Source organism: Eretmochelys imbricata, chromosome 8 (assembly GCF_965152235.1).
Source record: "Eretmochelys imbricata isolate rEreImb1 chromosome 8, rEreImb1.hap1, whole genome shotgun sequence".
In the NCBI taxonomy this organism is placed as follows: Eukaryota; Metazoa; Chordata; order Testudines; family Cheloniidae; genus Eretmochelys; species Eretmochelys imbricata.
The window spans coordinates 90,533,160-90,552,355 of NC_135579.1; the positions used below are offsets into that span (position 1 = coordinate 90,533,160).

At 39.2% G+C, this 19,196-nt stretch overlaps 1 protein-coding gene across 1 annotated transcript in view; it reads right to left on the reverse strand.

Annotated features, from left to right (window-relative positions):
- ROR1 (receptor tyrosine kinase like orphan receptor 1) overlaps positions 1–19,196 on the reverse strand; it is a 78,687-nt gene that overhangs the window by 11,963 nt on the left and 47,528 nt on the right. The window contains exons 4-6 of the mRNA XM_077824516.1: positions 6,881–7,008; positions 5,277–5,594; positions 3,968–4,213 (exon numbers count right to left, since the gene is read on the reverse strand). Coding sequence (XP_077680642.1) covers positions 3,968–4,213; positions 5,277–5,594; positions 6,881–7,008 — 692 coding nt within the window. The remainder of the gene's footprint in view (positions 1–3,967; positions 4,214–5,276; positions 5,595–6,880; positions 7,009–19,196) is intronic.

Sequence of the window (19,196 nt, forward strand, 5' to 3'; positions counted from 1 at the left end):
CTCACCCTCCGCGCTCCCCCCCCCCAAACTCACTCTCCTGCTGGTAATAGCCCATCCAAAGTGACCACTCTCTTCACAATGTGTATGATAATCAAGGTGGGCCATTTCCTGCACAAATCCAGGTTCTCTCACTCCCTCACCCCCCTCCAAAAACCACACACACAAACTCACTCTCCTGCTGGTAATAGCTTATCCAAAGTGACCACTCTCCCTACAATGTGCATGATAATCAAGGTGGGCCATTTCCAGCACAAATTCAGGCTCTCACACGCCCCCCCCCCCCGAAACACACATACAGACTCACTCTCCTGCTGGCAATAGCTCATCCAAACTGACCACTCTCCAAGTTTAAATCCAAGTTTAACCAGAACGTCGGGGGGGACGGGGGGGAGGAAAAAACAAGGGGAAATAGGCTACCTTGCATAATGACTTAGCCACTCCCAGTCTCTATTTAAGCCTAAATTAATAGTATCCAATTTGCAAATGTTCAAATGGATTCAGATTTAACTTTGCAGAGCTCTTCTTCCCATATTTGCCGTCTTATCCCATCTTATGCCCTCTCCCCTTCCTTATGCTGCCATTGTATCCTCTCTCCTAATTGCTCCTTTCAGATCAGATTGTGGCATCTAGGCACTGACCGAGGGCCACAACACCACAGCAGTGGGTGAAGAGAGGAGACTGAGGCACAGTCCTTTCTCCAGTGCACAGTTCCCCATGCATCTGGCTGGCTCTATGGACTGGTGAGGGGTGGCTTGATCCACAGCCTCATCCCTTCCTTTGGGAGTGACTTCCATCCCCAGGACTGCTAGAAGGGAGCAGTCCCTGTGCTCCCACCTAGTACAAGGACTGCAACTGTCCCTGGCTCTGCTTCCCCTCACAACTGCATTAAGGAAGTCTCTACACCACACTTTGCCTCATGTGTCCTTTCATGCTACTCCACACTGGTGCCTATACACCCTGCCCTTCCCCCCGCTCTCCTCTGGCGAGGCTTCCTACACTTGTCTCTCCACAGCCTCGCACTTGGATTATTGTCCCTTGCTACAGATTTGTCTGCAAAAGACATCACAGGCTTTATCAACTACTGCATATGTAGTAATATGTAGAGTGGGAGTGAGAGAACCTGGATTTGTGCAGGAAATGGCCTAACTTCATTATCATGCACATTGTGTAAAGAGTTGTCACTTTGGATGGGCTATCACCAGCAGGAGAGTGAATTTGTGTGGGGGGGTGGAGGGTGAGAAAACCTGGATTTGTGCTGGAAATGGCCTAACCTGACGATTACTTTAGATAAGCTATTACCAGCAGGATAGTGGGGTGGGAGGAGGTATTGTTTCATATTCTCTGTGTATATATAAAGTCTGCTGCAGTTTCCACGGTATGTATCTGATGAAGTGAGCTGTAGCTCACGAAAGCTCATGCTCAAATAAATTCGTTAGTCTCTAAGGTGCCACAAGTACTCCTTTTCTTACTGCATATGTGACAGCTGAAGCGGCCCGGTCATAACGGGTCACAGACCTGGGAAATAAAATGGCTAAAAAGCCAGCAAGGTTGCTAATGGGCGCCTGTTTTTAGTACTCCTGAGGGGGAAACAGCCTCGGGGTGGCTGCTTTCACCAATTACCCACCTCTCCTGAGGTAGAGCAACCCATTGGAGCAGCTGCAGGAAGCAGGCAGAGCTCTCCTCCTTCCCCTTAGAAGCCCAAGCTGTTCTCACAGGAGGGGAGGAGGAAGCAGAAAGAGCCCAGCAGCTCAGGGTAGCTCCGCTCCCTTCTCTTCCCTCCTGTGAGGTGAACAAGGGGATAGCTCCTCTCCTTCTCCCCATTTTAAGTACCCAACCTGGGAAGGGGGTGTGGGAACTCTTGCAGCCCCTCCCCATCCTGGGAAAGAGGGGGTTAAAAGCCCCAGGAGCTGAAGGAGGAGTGGAGGTGAGGTGTGTGTGGGGCAGTGGTACAGAACAGATGTGGGTGCAAAACTGATGGGGGGAAGGATTGATTTGGAGTTGGAGGTCGTTAATTGTTGTGCAGATGTCACGGTGATGCTAGACCCCCCACCACCACCACTATTTTCAGACCATTTTAAGCCCCGGTTACAACCAACATGAGGCAAACACGCAGAGACATAGGCACCAGTTCATCTCCTGCAGTGTCCCAATCAAGTGGAATTACCATTCCTATTAAGCAGCAGTCACTACCATGAAGTCTCATTAGGCTTAAATTGGTTCCCTGGGAGACATCCCAATTAAGTTAGTTTCCAAATTAAGAAGGTCCCAATTAGGTAGAGCGTATGATATTTTTTAAAATGTGCCTGAATTGGCTTTTTCAGTAAGTACAAAAAGAGCTGAGTAGTAATACTTCTTACCTACCCAGCTCTTTACATTTTCAAAATGCAGAACAGCACCTAATGATTGCACCATTAACTAAACAACCAGCCACCTCATAGAATTCTGTTTATTTATATTTTAAATAGGGACCCCATCTCAGGATCTAGGCACCCTAATATTATTAATCATGCAGTAAATACAATTAAACCTTAGCAGCATTAAAATCTTTCTACAGGAATTTTGTGGTCAGGCCCACCAGACACCTACCCCTTCATCATCTAGGAAGCATCACCTCAGCCTTCTCCTTAGACTCTATCAACCAGATGTCTTTTATAGCGTACCCTAGAAGTCACCAAATTTGGGCTATTTCAGACTAGAAGGGAGCAAGTTCCAGACTCTTGCAACCCTCACAGAGAACAGCCTGCCAGCCACCCTATGAATTTAACACAGGGCATTACAACTATTAAGAGAGACAGTTTTGACTATGTAATGTATATGTTCCCTTTTTAACAAAAAATCTCAAGTACGAACCTGAGCCAAAGCCCACTGGAGTCACTGGAAACCTTTCCACTTACTTAAATGGGCTTTGAATCAGACCCAGAATGCACAAGATCCATAAGAGAGTCTGATTTAAAAAATGTTCGTAACCATAATCAAAATTAATTTTAACTCAAGATTGGCTACTGAACGTGAAAAAGCACCTTACTTCCAAGGGGAAAGTGATCATTATTGCCATCACTTGTGTGCAACACAATCATTTGCATGAAACCTTTTACCATAAATTACCAGAACAAGAGTCTATGTCATAAAGCTCATTGCTAGGTGCATTTTCCAACATGTACCCGCAAGTAGCAGTGTTTTCTTCTTTACAGAACCTCTGTATTATTAGTTTTAATGAAGACTTAATAAAATGGGAACTATTAGTCAGATCTTCCTTCCACTCCCTCCAAATATCAGGAGTTCAGAAAAAATGAGACCTGGATCTCAGCTAACTCTGAGTTTGTAAAACCCAAATCCAGGTGCTGAAGTTTTGCAAAATCAAAACCAAAACCCAGCTGGACAAGTGTTTTGCAAAACCATCTCCCTCCATTTTTTTTAAACGAAGGCTGAACTGTATTAAGCTAGACTTGCATTTATTAAAATGATTAAGAATAAATCAAAGGGAAACAATTTTATAATGCATTTAGGATCAGTGCCCACAAAGCCAATTCTACTGCACTAAGAAGCGATATTAATTTTAATGATAACTTTGAAAATGTAGAACACATGACATGCTAGAAACGCTTGTGCTTCAACATATCATTGAGGAGGTTTAATCTTTACAACCTTTCCTACTAAAATATTTTCATGCTGTTGCTCCAGTTGCTTACCACATGCACAGGTAAGAACTGTAAGATTTCCCTTGTTGGGGAATTTCCTGTTTCAGATGCTGTGGCTTTAGGTAAAAACACTATATGTAGTCTTCTTTACCAGAGCTCCCTTTCCAGACACAACAAAGGCGTTCTGTGAACAGCTACACGGAACGTATGTGATGGAGCACAACTGTACGGATCAGACAAATGTTACACTTTTTCCTTCAATAAAAATAATTCCAATGTTTTCCCTTTAAAAAACAATTAGAAATAAAATGGGACAGTGCAGTATTTACCACATGCTGGGATGTCACAAAGCTCAGACTTAAAATTTTCATCTAAGGTAAAGCACCATGGGGCTTCCTTCTGAATCCCTGGATTTCGGCAATACGAATGGCCCCCGTTTAACTCTGGATATCTGATGGCGGTGAAGGTATGTGTGTGCGGATACTGAGAATTCCATGGCTGACACTGACGGCCAGACTTTGTTACGCTGACGGTCCCACGGTAATCTACTCCAGTACTGTTGTAACATTTGTGATCTGAAAAACATTAAAGCAACAGGTTTCAGAGTAACAGCCGTGTTAGTCTGTATCCACAAAAAGAAAAGGAGGACTTGTGGCACCTTAGAGACTAACCAATTTATTTGAGCATAAGCTTTCGTGAGCTACAGCAATATTAAGGCAATAGATGATCGCGGCGAGTCAGAATGCTACCATACATACTGACCACCAGTTGATCTAGGAGTGCATAATTAACCTCCCAGAGACTAAGCACAATTCTGCTGGCCTGGGGCCTGGAAACCCAATTCAAGAGGTAAGGGGTCCCAATTTGTTGCGGCTGTAACACTGGGCCTGCCTTGCATTCACATTCCTGGGAGGATTTAAAGCTTATGCTTCAGTAATGAAAACAGCTTACTCCGAGTATTTTTAATATAAAATACAGAAGAAGAGTCAAAACTACAGTGGGAACCTGAATCACATCCATTATTTTGAAATAAAGGTAGAGAATATGTGGGACACAATAAATAAATAAATATTTCCTATTTTGGACATATAAACATTTGATGTTGCAGTAACTCAGTGATCAAGATTGTGCTCCTGTGAATGCCTGTAGTTATGCCTTAGAATAACATCTTAGGCAAGTACAGTCATGGGCCTGATCCTGTGAGCCTTACTCATGTTGAGTAGTCCTTAATCACACCAGCAGTTCCATTAGAATACATAGAACTACTGCGGCAAGGATGTCTTACATGTGTGAGGGTTGCAGGACCGGGACCTTAGATGTTCACTGATCTTAAAATGTGACAAGTGAAAACATCCTTTTTGTTAGTTAATATTAACAAAAATAATCTGAAACCAATAAACTGCTATCAGCGTAAATCCAGAGGCAATTTAAGAAAATATTGAAAAAGTTATTGTGAGTTTCCGTGGGTTCTGGAATAACCAGCTCAGTCTTCCACCAACCTGACGCAAGACTATAATGATCGTGAGTTTTCAGAGTTCATGACTAACCCATCTGGGGGCAGAGAGTGATTAGATAAAATCTTTACATGCTGACCTGATAATTCTTGCACAGGGCACTAAGTCAGCAACTTTCACTTACTTTTATTTATAGGATCTGCCATGGGGATTCCAATCCGGATACAATTTACAGCTTCCGGGCTATCTGGCTGAGGAAGATCTTCACAGTTCGGCAGCTTTAATCTCATCAGAATCATAGGATTGGACCTTGCAAAAATATACTCTGTCTGACAAAGGACATTTTCCAGAATTTCACATTCATCACGGCACAGATCTCGGGGCTTTGGGGCTGGTGAGGTCTCGTCACAGTATGGGAAAGCGTAGTGGCACAAAGAAGGAATGGCAAACTGGGAGCATTTATCAGATAAGTGACTGGAAGTGCCAATCATAGTGAAGGCAGCTGTAAGACACACAAAAGGATTTTATTTAACATGACAGGATTTTAGACTCAACAGCATAATCCCTACTTTGTACACATTTGACAATGGCAAATAACGAAAGTAAGAAGAACAAACTCTTTTTCTCAAGAATTACAGTAATAACTATTATTACAGAACTCAAAGATTCCAGCAGGGACAAATGCACATTTGAGAAATACAGGATAACAATTATTTTAAAAGTTGGTATGACATTCATTTCAGTGAAAAAGAAATTGCATTTGGTGTCAACATTGCATTGATTTTAAGCTGTCTCAAAACTACAAATTAAATTTTATTTTTATTTTGCTTTTTTCCCAGATAGTTCATAAAGTCGTCTAAATATTTTGTTTCTTGGATTACTTTTACCTGATAGGTAAGAACAGCAGGTTCTACAGAATGCATAATAACAAAAGTATCGTACGTTTACATATTGCATCCTTCAACCCAAAGGATCCCAAATCACTTTATAAACAAACTGATCAAGCGTATGAGCTGCTGTATATTTAAGGAACATTTCCATCACCGCTGTGTTGCAATGTTTTAACAGTGCATGGCAATGCTGCATAACACTTTATGGCAAGAAGTCAAGCACAGTATCCAGTTGAAACCACAAGAGGGTTTTAGACCACTGGAAAGTCATTAGCTTGGCTGGAATCTGGCCATGGGCAACACACCTAAAATTGTGGGAAAGTACCATGAAGTCTTTACAAGAGATCAAGATCTTTGTTTTATGTCTCGTAGCACACAGGGCACTTCCCTCAGCACAGTGCCCCCTATCATAGTGCTGGGGCATCGGTTCCTTACTAAGTCAGAGGCAAGAATGCCACCTGTTGAATTACTTACACAACCTTCTTCAGTACCTGGGGTTTTCCTTAGCAGTCTCTCAACCAAGTAATGACCCAGCTTGGCTTTGCTTAGCTTTTAAAATATGCTGGGATCACTCCACAAGATAGACCAGATGTGAGCCATACCTACTCTTGTTCTTTTATTTACACACACGCACACAAACACACACACTTTTTTTTGAGGAAGCCTATCAGCAGAGACACACAGCATATTAAAAGGCTGCGCATGTTTGATATGACCCATTCCACTGAAAACATGTTATATACCAGTCCTGATTAGGCTTTGCTTTGGCAAAACTCACAGCAAGTGGGAAGGTAGCAAAAGAAGATATAAGGAAAAAATGTCAGTGGCAAGAGGCTGTAGCAGTTCTCTGGAAAAAGGTGTGTATTTTTGAGAGCTAGGGGCAACATACTTTACCTACCTGTAATCTGATTTTCTATTTCACCCTGCATATGTAGAGACTCCATATAAATTGTTCGATTCCCAATAAATCTTGCACAAGCAATCCCTCTGTATGGCTGGCAAAAACCATCCTCCTCATACTCGTCACTAAAAACAATCATACACACAAAAGGCTAAAAGACAATATATTTTAAATGGAATCAGTAGCAAAAAGTCACTAGAGGGAGTTCACATTTATATTATTATGGGTACCTTTGAGGGTTCTACTATGTTTGTCTGGCAGTGCAGAGAGCCTGCATATGGCCTGCCACACCACTTAAGACTGTGTTAAAGGATTAAATGGTATTTAAGTGGTGCAGAGGGCATTGCACAGACTTAATACCCTGGCTGAATATAATGGTAAAAGATTCTGTTGGTGGTTTTCAATATCCTAAAAAAGCACCACAGAGTGAAATACACGGAACATACACATTTATTCTTCAATCTTTAATCTTTGTGAATGCAGGTAACACAATATTACAGGTCAGACAAAACCCAGACTAATGTTGTCTTAAGTGTATGAATTGTACATTAGGGAAAGACTGTATTCAGGAATGATATCCCTCCACAATCAGAAAAGTAAACTTGGATTGGTTGAAAAAATGGATTTACATTTATTTTAAATAACAGAGATGCTATTTCTACTACTTAAACTGTGATGTCGGGAAAGCATTTTCCAAATCTTCTACTTTAATCATTTGAACCTAAATGCAGCAGTAAAAGCAATGTTGGACAGAGAAAGAAACAGAAGGGTGTATAAAATATCACAGTCCTCTCATTACTCATAGTTAATACTTATAAATGGGGAGGAGCTCCTTCCACATTTAGCAAATGCTATAAAATTGTTCATAAAACAGGGCAAGAGCTCGAATGGGAGCACCACAGACACATTTGCTTCATTAATTACTTTGTATTTAGGCATTTAATACATAAATACAGATGTGAAAATATTTGCCAATATTCTTGAAACAAGACTAGGAAAGGAAGTTACCAAACCTCAGACAAAGGGACCAGACGCTGCTTAGGTTGAACAGAGAATCAACAGCTAATAGTAGGTATGTAATGCAATTCCTTTTTGGAAGGAATCATGGAGAGGGTTGTGTGGGTCACTTGATGTGGAAAAAGCACTTATGTGCACTGTGTGGCCCTTTTGATTTCACATTTTAAAATCTGATATTGGAGGGAAAGCCTGCAAAGATGGATAAAACATTTATATAGAGACCTCAACACACAGATCATGCCTAACTGAATATATGAGCAAGACACCTGGCTACCACCCTTATTGTTCATGCTGGCATTTGAATCCTGGGCAGGCAGGAAGTACAATCCAAGTTATCCATGGGTTACAAATGGGGAAAGAGGGCATTGATATAGCCCTATATATACATAGACCATGCAAAATCCATCCTCCTCTGGGTGCAGGTTTTTATAAACATTCTATTCATCATCAGGTTATGACATAGATAGGAAGAAATCAGATGCTTTTTTAAATCAGCCTGCCATTTAACAAAGATACTTTCCTCCTCTCCCTCACAGACACTGGATGCAAGTGTTTGGAAATAAAAATTACAGCTTGACTCCTTGATGCCTTCCACTTATATGCACAACTTATTACCTAGATTGCCCAATGTCTTGCCCAGTGACCTGGGGGAGTTAATGGGACTAAAATGGAAGTGGCCTCAGGCATCTTTCAGGCCACCCCATATATTTTTCAGCACTTTCTGGTAACTATCCCGACAGCAGTGCCTGTGGATGAACACAGCAGGCTTTCTACATTCAAATGGAGACACCAGAAGCCACAAATCAAATTAAGTAATGAGTAACTGTGAAGGAAGGGAGGGGATTGAGGAGATGCTCTCCCTTATTTAAAATTACTGGGCCTACAGATTCAGCTTCATGGAGCGATGGATGCAAAGGGATCGAACAGTTGTGTTGCTTAAGCATGCCTGGCATGTGAAGAGTTATATAAGCTACAATTAATGACATTTTTCATGCCTTGTTCTTCTTTTTCTATTAGAAATAAAATCACAATTGACATGTTTTGTCTCACAGTAAAAATATAGAAGCGTGGTGAGAAAGGCTTAGGTGGCGTTTCACCTCTTATCATTACATTAATAAATCCAGACACCTGAAGGTGCAGAGAGGCACCTACTGGGATTTTCAAAAGCACCTAGGCACCTAACTCCCTTTGTTTTCTGTGGGAGCTAAACACTTTTGAAAATCCCACTAGATGTCTGCATCTTTCAGCACTTGAATACCTTTGAAAATCTAGCCCTTAGGGTCCTAGGGCACTTATGTACTTTTGAAAATGTGACCCTCTGCTAACTTTTGAAGAACTAAAGAAAGAATGTAATTTAGAACCTGGACTGAAACAAACAAACATCTATTTTAGACTCTAGAGGTGATTTTCCCAGTCAATTCTCCATCAAATCATACATATTTCTAGTTTATACTGGAGTTTACCTAGCGCCTAGGTAAGTTAGCAAGTCCTTTTGAAGGTGATCAAGCATTGGAATGAGACATACAACCAGAAAGAAATCTGATGGATGTATAAAATACTTCAATTCATAGTTAAAGAAAAGTTTTATTAACAAGGCTGCCCCACCTCACTCTCAAATTCACACTTGTACTAAAGAAAATTTAACCTAATGTAAGTGGCTGAATGCTGAAAGGAATGTGAATGAGTAGGGAGTTTTGCTATCTGTTGGCAATGCCACGAGGTACAGAATTTTAAGAAAAAGAGTTAACCTTAGGTATATAAAGGTTACAGATAAAGGGAACAGACTGGATCCAAAAGCCCTCCCTCTGGATGTTGGCGACCAGAGGAGAATTCATTTACACAAAACAGGATTAGTAGCTCAAATGGTACATGCACTATTTTGGGGTATTTTGGAAATGAGCTTCAGTAACAGGGCAGTGGAGTAAATCAACTGGAAGAAACAGGAGTATTGAAGTCTGACAGACACATCCCTGGGAAAAAAAGAGAGGATTATAAAACCACTTGGACTTCATTTTGAGAGCCCCCCCCCAAGCCTAAGGGGGGGAGGCGTGAACTGAGATAGTACAAGAGAAGCCCTAGGAGGTAATGGACTATGACATGCATATCTATTGTATCAACTACCATTAACAGTTCAAAACTGGACTCTTGATTAGATCCTGGTAATACTTTATTATGCTTTATGGATCTTTATGTTCCAGCCAACTTCTTTCACTTAAACAAAAATCACATATTACATTATGAGTATGGAAAGTTATAGCTTATTCAAATGTGACTGGAGGGAGCTCATCTTTGGGGAAAGGTGCAGTGTCAATGTTCCTTGGAACTGAAACTATTTATTTAGCCATGGAACAAAGACCACACTAGCTGTGCAATGCACATTTCCCATCCCCAGTCCCTCCCCTGATTGAGAAGGACCGAGAAATTGTGATGGTTGGCTTTAAGACACAGATATCTGTTCACTAGGAACTGGACTGAGATCACCAATTCATTTTACGCACTACGTATTTCAACCCCTTTTTGGTAATCTAATCACTGCTTCGCTATTTAAAGGTTGATATGTTTCTGAGGCCTGATCTCTGATTCCTGTGAAAAGCAACAGAACGGATCCCATTGGCTTCAATGAGAGATGGATGAGACCTTTAAGACCTGATTCAGCAAAGCACTTGAGCACATCTTAACTTTATACACAAGCTTAAGTCCCACTGAAGTCAAAGTCAATGGGACCTAAGCATGTGCTTAAGTGCATTGCTGAATTAGAGCCTTTAAGCTTATTTGGCATTTAGAAGTCACAAAGGTCAGTTTACAGTAAGTACTTTCCACCTCTATTTCTCATTTATTAGTTTAAACTATTAATATTTCAGTAGCACTCCGAGGACCCAATCAGGATCAGAGTCTGATTGTGTTAGGTGCTGCACATATACATATATAAAAATAGTTGATTTTGCATCTCTTACTTCCAGTGCTCCATATGTCAATGGCAACTTATATGTTGTTCCCATGTCAGTTTAGAGCAGCAGAGTAAAAGGGAAGGCTTGAACTTTAACTACAGACAGATGGTCCTGCATTGCTTTAAGGTAGTGGTTCCCAAACTTTAACAACCTGTGAACCTTTCACTAAAATGTCAAGTCTCGCAAACCCCCTTCTAAAAATGAATATTTCCAGGGATTTTCTCCTTTACCTGAGTATAAATTATAATAGCAGTGATCTTGGAAATATAAAATTTGTTTTCATGACATGTCATGACATTATTACACACTATTTATTATTAATTATTATTTATCATTACAGTATTTTTTATTACATTATGAAAATGGTAACAATCTTCCAAGATCTCACTTTCATAGCTTGTATCATTTTGAATAAGCCTGTTATAAGACAAGGCTCCTATGTTTCATCAAGGAGTATCAGATGTGAAACAGCATGAAGGTATTTAAGAAGCCAACTCAAAGGAGTTCCTCCTTCACAAGCATTCAGGTCTTGAGCAGTCCAGGCAAACAACACATATTGCAACAAAGCTTAAACATGTTCTTCATAATAATTTTAAAAACTATACTAGCTGCCTATTTAATTTTAAAAACAGCAGTACATATCCACCTCCCTTTACATTTCTTATAAGGAGTCTTGAAGTTTAAATCTCCTCAGTGTGATAGATATGCTTGCTTTGATCTCCTTAGCTCTTGGAAGTCGAGGGGCTCCAGGCTGCTGGCCCCATGCTGCCTTGGGTCCTCAGGGACAGCTCTCTCCGCCATTAGGGATTTTTTCCCCCCGAGAACCCCCTGTAACATTTTACAAACCCCAGTTTGGGAACCACTGCTTTAAGGTGATTTTTGAAAAAATTACTTTCCATTTCTTTTTCATTTGCTTCTTCTAATATTTTTGCAAAAGCATGGATGTTTATCTTGGAACTTTCCCACTGCATTTGGATTCTGCTGGAGCTTCCCATGTGTCATTACTTTTAGCTACATATAAGAGCACCCTGTATTGAATTTACACTATACTCAGGTGTCAGTAACATTTGATTGAACAAAGCTTGCTAAAGATAGCTGCTTGCATATTATTCCTTATGTCTCATTTGGTATCTCTGAAAAATGACCCGCACCTTTCTGATTTAAACAAAAATGCACATTCATTTTAAAAGACCAAGAGTAAAAGTCACTACTTGGAGCTGCACTGTAGATTTCTCAACTTAGTATGGGTTTTATTTGAATATTCTGCACTTATTACATTTATGGAATTCCTACTGATGGTGACAGAAGTCCAGTAAGCAAAGCAAATGCAGAACATGCAGCAGAGATCTCTAGTGCTGAGTAGAGAGGAGAAATTTGTCTTCACGTTGCAAATGCAACATGTTCCATGCCTACTCTACTGCCACACAAGATCAACATACAAAGCATGGGTTTGCAAGCTTGCAGTTGTGAAAACATGTCAGAGGGGTCGCAAACATTTCCCCTTTCTCCATATTGGTAGATACGAGGGTAGTCCTGACTACATTCCAGCTAGATGGGCCTGAGGAAAGGTCACGGCATGTAAAAGGCTGAGAACCATTGGCAAATAAATTACTATAATTTCTTGGGATGTTCTTTTCCCATTATCTTTCTTTTGATTTTTGGATAAAAAAAAAAAAAGAATTCTCTCCATTGGCAACATTTATATCAATCTTGGGCACTAGCTGCCTTTGCTGTAATCACATAATCATAGAAGTGTAGGACTGGAAGGGACCTCAATAGGTCATCTAATCCAGTTCCCTGCACTTTAGGCAGGACTAAGTAATAACTAGACCATTCCTGGCAGGTGTTTGTCTAACCTGTTCTTAAAAACCTCCAATGTCAGAGATTCCAAACCCCCCTCGGAAATTTGTTCCAGTGCTTAAGGTTTTTCCTAATGTCCAACCTAAACCTCCCTGGCTGCAATTTAAGCCCATTGCTTTTTGTCCTATCCTCAGAGGTTAAGGAGAACAAATTTTCACCATCCTCCTTGTGACTATCACCGATTAGTTCATATCTTTCTTGTAATATGGTGCCCAGAACCAGATACAATGCTCCAGTTGAGGCCTTACCATGTAATAACACACACATACACACAAAATAAAGCCCCCAAATCAGAAAATGACCAATCCAGAATATTTCACACTCTCAGTTTCTCTCTTTGCTTCTCACACAGGGACGCTCCTAATGCTTTCCCAGTGTTAATATGTTTTGTCGTTTTGTCCTGCTCTAATTTCTCCCATTTCGGATATCCTGTTTCACTCCATCTGAGTTTGACAAATTAAAAATGTAAACAGGAAGGATAACAAAGCCCAATGGCACTTATTAGCTATAGTTCCTTACATAAGGGTCTTATGAAGAATAAAAAGGCACATTCAAACAGGCAAAATGGTTTCAGACTATAAAGCCATCCATCACTGGGTTTAAACACTATTATAGCTCAGCTACATCACTATGATGTCAAAATGCAAAGGTGCTTTGTGATGTGAATTCATGGTGCTGTTTCTTAAAAAGGGTTTTCAGTTGCGAATGACTCCAGTTCCATTCAGTCCTCAAACTTTCTGGCTCTTTTCCAGGTGAACCCTGTGTAAGTAACATACAAAAGAAGTAGAAGGACTGAGTGCAGCAGGCACTCATAGAAAGGCAGTCCATAAATAAGGGCTTTTCATAAGGGTCATTTTTTATTTGAAATGGAGACGTGATATGGTTTAAAAAGTAACAAAAAAAAAAAAATCAAAATCAAAGGGGGGTGAATGGAAAAAGATACAAGGCCAAATTCTCCTCTTACTGAAATCAATGAGTTTGTATTGGTGCACTGTGACAGAAGTTAGTCCAATGGTACAAATAATTGAAAAGCTCTTTGTCAGCTCAGCATACTGCACTATTGCTCTGTTGAACCAAAACTGCCTCACTGCCTTTTTGTTGCAGTGTGATGCCACTGTGAACGTTTAAATGGCCTTTAGTGTACCTTGTGACATGAAACAACTGCTCCTTTATTAGTATCCTCAGACAAATCCTATTAATATGCTGATAGCAGAAAATAAGTTAAGTAGAAATGGGCTGAAATATCCAACTTTGTAACATGTTTCAGTGACAAACTGTTCTCAATATTAAGTACTCCATTTATTGTTTTCTATTCAATGATGTAGTCTGAATTTAGATTAGCTCTCTCTTAACTTTATGCAACAAGTCTGCCAACTCCGTTTTAGAAATATGAATGCCACTGCAGATCCAGATTTGTATTTTAAAGTCAGTTTTTTTAAAATACTTCCTTTCTATTCCAGTCCTTTTCTATATTATCAGAAATGGCCAAACTCCAATTAAAGCACATCCGATAAAACACTGTTTTTCATATGGTCATTAATTTCAGCAACAGTTAATGCAAGGAACTAGATCTAGGGATTTGCTTTAGCAATAGTTGTTGTTTTAAGATCAAGATGTTAATGTGAGTTAACTTTAGATGTATTTACTAAACCAATAGAGAAACTGGAGTTAGAGGGTTCAGGATTTTTTTTTTTTTGGTGTGGACTACTGAATTCCAATGCATTAAGAGCAAAAACATAGAAACCAGCATAAGCAGGGTCAGTTATTTTTGTCATATCACTAATGAAAGTTGGAAACTTATGTACTTAAGCTACTGACAGTACCTGAAGATAAAAAGTAGAAAAAGAAGAGAAGGAGAAGACATGGAAGAAAATACCCCAAAGATCTTGGATGAACTAAGGAAGAATCTAGGCCTATTATTGTGTTGAGCTCAGATGCTAGTGTGATGAATAAGGTGTAAATGCTTGGATATATAATTGGTCAGTTAAATTAGACAGCTGGGCTGCCAATACTGAGGTGGCCAAATGAGCAGCTAGCACTAAATTATGTAGGCTATATTAGAGGAGACTGAGATGAACCTCAGAACCATGTAACAAAGGTAGGTGAATGGGTAACATGATGGCCACTGAAATTCAACAATGAAAATGCAAAAAACACACAGACAGCTACAATACATGTGCAAAGTAAAATGCTTTATTTTTAACTGTTTTGAGGGCAAAAGCAAAGAAACAGAATTTATCCCCGAGATATGCCAAGTGGATAGATGGAACGACTTTAACCATAAATATAGCCTATTTGCTTTTTTACCCCACTTGTAAATCTGCAAACTGGAGGCACTGTTTATCGACAGAGAAAAACAATTAAAGAATTATTTTTGTCTTACTGCACCACTAAACTAGACAGACCTAGGCATTAATATGAGTTATTTACATCAAGCAGCTGAGCCTTGATGGGAAAATACATCCTATTCTGCCAAGCACAGATGACTGAATGTTCTAATTCACTTTCTATGACTCCACTTCTCTCAGGGAAAAGTGCAGAATATTTCAAGAGAGACAACAGACAGTTCAAGAGCTTTAAGGGCTCAGAACCTGTAGTCCTCGCATCAGCAAACCTCCTAGTGCAGTCAAAAGTCACAGTAAAACTGATGGGAAGTTTGGCTGCATGAGGACCACAGGATTTGAGCCTTCAAAGGTCTTGAACTTTGAGTTGTCCCAATTGAAGCATTCTTTACTTTTCCCTTGGAGAAGTGGGAGTAGAGGGTAACTAAGAATTAGTTAATTTTATTTCCCAAAAGTTACACACTTAAGAACATGTGACTCGAGACAAGGGATATTTTGCTTTAGAGGAACTGAGTTCATAATAAATAGTAAGAAATGACAGAATGGAAAAGAGAAATCTGCTCCATTTAACTGTATAATTATTTGTATGGGCAATCAGATGGGCTTTTTTTATTATTATGTATGGCACAGTATACCCATATATACAGATTAATCCTGCATAATTTATCTTTACATTATTAACCACATCATACAATTTATCTATATTCTTGTTCCAACTTTATATAAAATAAAATTTATATGTTTTTATTTGGCAGGAATCCATTAAAGCAAACAGATGAATAATATTCTCTCATACTTTCCAAAGGAGCACAAAACAGTTACTTGTGTCTAATTTAGAAAATGGGAACATATTGGCCCTATTTCATAACAATATTTCAGAAATGCAAGGGTTGCATTCACTTTGGAAAGGGAAAAGAATTGTCCAGGCTTGTATGTCACTATGCAATTTCAGGGAAAGTGATATCTGGGGTAATATATTCTGTTCTAGTTTAGAAACCCATTTAAAATCACAAGGCAGTTATGTTTTAGTGTCCAGGAAAAAAAACCTACAACAGAGGGATACCAATAACAAGAAGAAATAATGTTGCTGTTTTGTCATCATTAATGTATTGGGGGGGGGGTGGGGTCCTATGGTACCAATGAATACTCAGGCTCCTAACTTCAGTGAATTTTACATATTACCTTGACAGGTGGCTTCTTTATTATTCTACTTAGCTGTTGACTGTTGCACATTACACCTTGATAGGCACCTTAAACATGTTGCCTCAGATGCATGGGCAGATAGAGCATCTAAAAATAAAGGTGAGTTCAGATTCCTATTTAATGAACAGTGGTACAGATCAGGATCAGGACCTTCATTGTGCTTGGCCCTATGAAAACACAGTCACTTACATTTCTTACAGTTTCACCAGCATATTGTTCTGAGTATTACTCAGTTCTACCTAACATTTCACTCCCTCCCCGTAACCTGCAGTCATTTCTAGTTAGAGCATTTTTCTGCTGAAAGAAGGCAGGTTTGTGCAAAGACATAAACATCACTGGTGAGAGCTGACATGTGTTTTCTACTAGTGAAAGCAAGGCAGTGCTGGAAGCTGAATAAAATATATTTCTTATGCAATTAATCTCTTGGCAAGGATATACTAGCAATTACTGTATGTTTTTCTTTGTCGTCGTTAGAAAGTTTTACAGTACCTCTATCTACATAATTCATTTTTGGAAAGAAAAAGCTGCCAAGAAAATCCCAGTAACATTCACAGGTAAAAACATTTAGTGTTCATGCATTCAATTTAAATATTGACAAATTTTTTCAGCTGGAATTCTAGATCTGAGATTCACTCCTCTAAAATGCTTTACAATAATTTCTTCCCTACTAAAACTCTTTCTAGAAACTCAAGTCACATTCTTGCAAGCAGGAGAGGCACAGAACATGATAGCCAACTGCGTTCTTACTCAGTGGAGCAGCAGCTGTAACTGGTTATGAAACAGCACTAGTAATAGTATTTGGATCTTTCCTGGTAGATTTCTTATACCATGTGCTTGCAGTTATGAAAATGGCAGGAAACTCCTAGTGCTCATGTTTTATTTGACAAAGATATTTTAGGGTTATGTTGGAAGGTAAATTCTGGATGTAGAAGAAAAACTAATATACAAAGATTCTGAGGACTAATCAAATAGGGTAAAATTATAAGTTCTAACCACCGTGTCTTCTATCAAAACTTTATCCTTGGCTCTCTCTCACACAGTTCTGATGATCCCACATATATGTTACTGATCCAACTCTCATTGGACATTGACCTGTAGATAGGACTATTTGATGGAACTCCAATCAACTGGCTGCAATGAGTCTTAACTGAGTGATACCAGACTCACTTTCCACCCATTTTGAGATGGGCTCCTTGATTCTATAGCACTCCCAATACCTGATGGACTGCAGGCAAGTTCAAGCCAGAGTCTCTTATGTGACAGTACGAAATGCTTCCACTCAGCCTAGGAAGTCTAGGAAGTCTAAGTTAAACACCAATTAAAATGGAAATTTGAGAGAAAGGAACTTCCCCTGTGTAACTAGTTAAGCTTTACCCCTCGGAGGTTGTTTCTAACAATGAATTCTTCCAAAATCCTTAATAGCTGACACATGATACATTTTAAAACACTTTTTATTAACAGTGACAAACTGTAACAACTTTACAGTCAAACTGCTGCGTCTTCAACGGCCACCCAGATTCAAATCTTTCACGGCTTGGTGTAGCTTTCTTAAGACAAATAATATCAATCTAATGTATCTGAGGATCTCCTTAGTTAAACATTTAATTGTTTTCACATGCACAAAAGCTGTTTAAAGGGCCTGTTTGACCAGGAAGCTGATATTCCCTAGAGGGATACTACACATGTATACTATTGCCATATGTGAGAATTATTATACATGCACTTAACATAGTGTGAGACTTGCACATTTTTTAGCATAGGAGGTGAAGAACGGGATACCTTTTACCTCTCAAAGTTTTCCCAGAAGGATATCTATATCTATATATATCATTACAAACACTGGACCAAATCCCTCAGTACGTACTTAGATTTTATTCAATCTTTACTCAGACAAAACTCCCTTATAGTTAGCACTGCAGGATTTGACCTTTTAACTATCTAGTCTATAATTTTTATAATTCTGTTTTTGTAATAGATATTAATATAGTCATGACTGCTTTCACCACATGGTAAAGGATAATATTAACTAGGAAGAGTGGGTAGATAAGGCCCATCTTTCTATCTGTATGCAAACAAAAAGAAGTTCAGTTGGACAAGACTGAATACAGAAACAAACTTATTTGTAGAGTCCATGTTTCTCTCACAGATCCCATATTTCTCTTGGAATTTACATAAAATGTCTCAGTGAAACACATAAATCAAACCCTTAAACACAACAGGAATGTTAGGAAACGTGAAAAAATTCAGTTACAGTTTAGACCACCTTATCAGTAAGGTGAATCTAGGCCTTAATTTCCATTTACACTAAGGCTCTTTATTCCACTCTGGCAATGTAAAGGGGACTTAGAGTGGCTGTACATACAATTAACACCCATTTTAAGGGGTCTTAGTATAAATGAGGTTAAGGCCCTTGAAGGTCTGACGGAATAATGGACGCAAGGATATTTCTAAGGCTTAGTGAAAGAGCTGGTCAGAATAATGGGCACATTTGAAGTAAATAATTTTTTGTGAAAAACTGTCTCTATTTGCATTAAAATGCATGAAATTCAAAAAAATTTCCGCCAGCTCTAGTACTGATTTTTGTCTCTCTCAGAACTACTGTACTCACTGCTGACAACTGACAAGACTGCGAAGTTAGAACAACACAGGTTTTTGCAATTATCAACACTAATGATTTTTGGTTTACAACTCTATAATAGCTTGAAACACAATATACAGATATTTCTGTAAACCTTAATAAAACCTTGGAATTTGTAGAGGTTTAGGTATAACAGATCTATATCAAAAGGAAGGCACATTTAATCTAAGGCAAGTGCCAATTTTTAAATAAATACATTGTAAATACACTTATAAGTCTCAGTGGAATGACAGTTTCTTACTTTCATAGGATTGTCCTGCTTGTCTACCCAATGCTTTTGTTTCCTCCTCTCCTATGAAACAGTG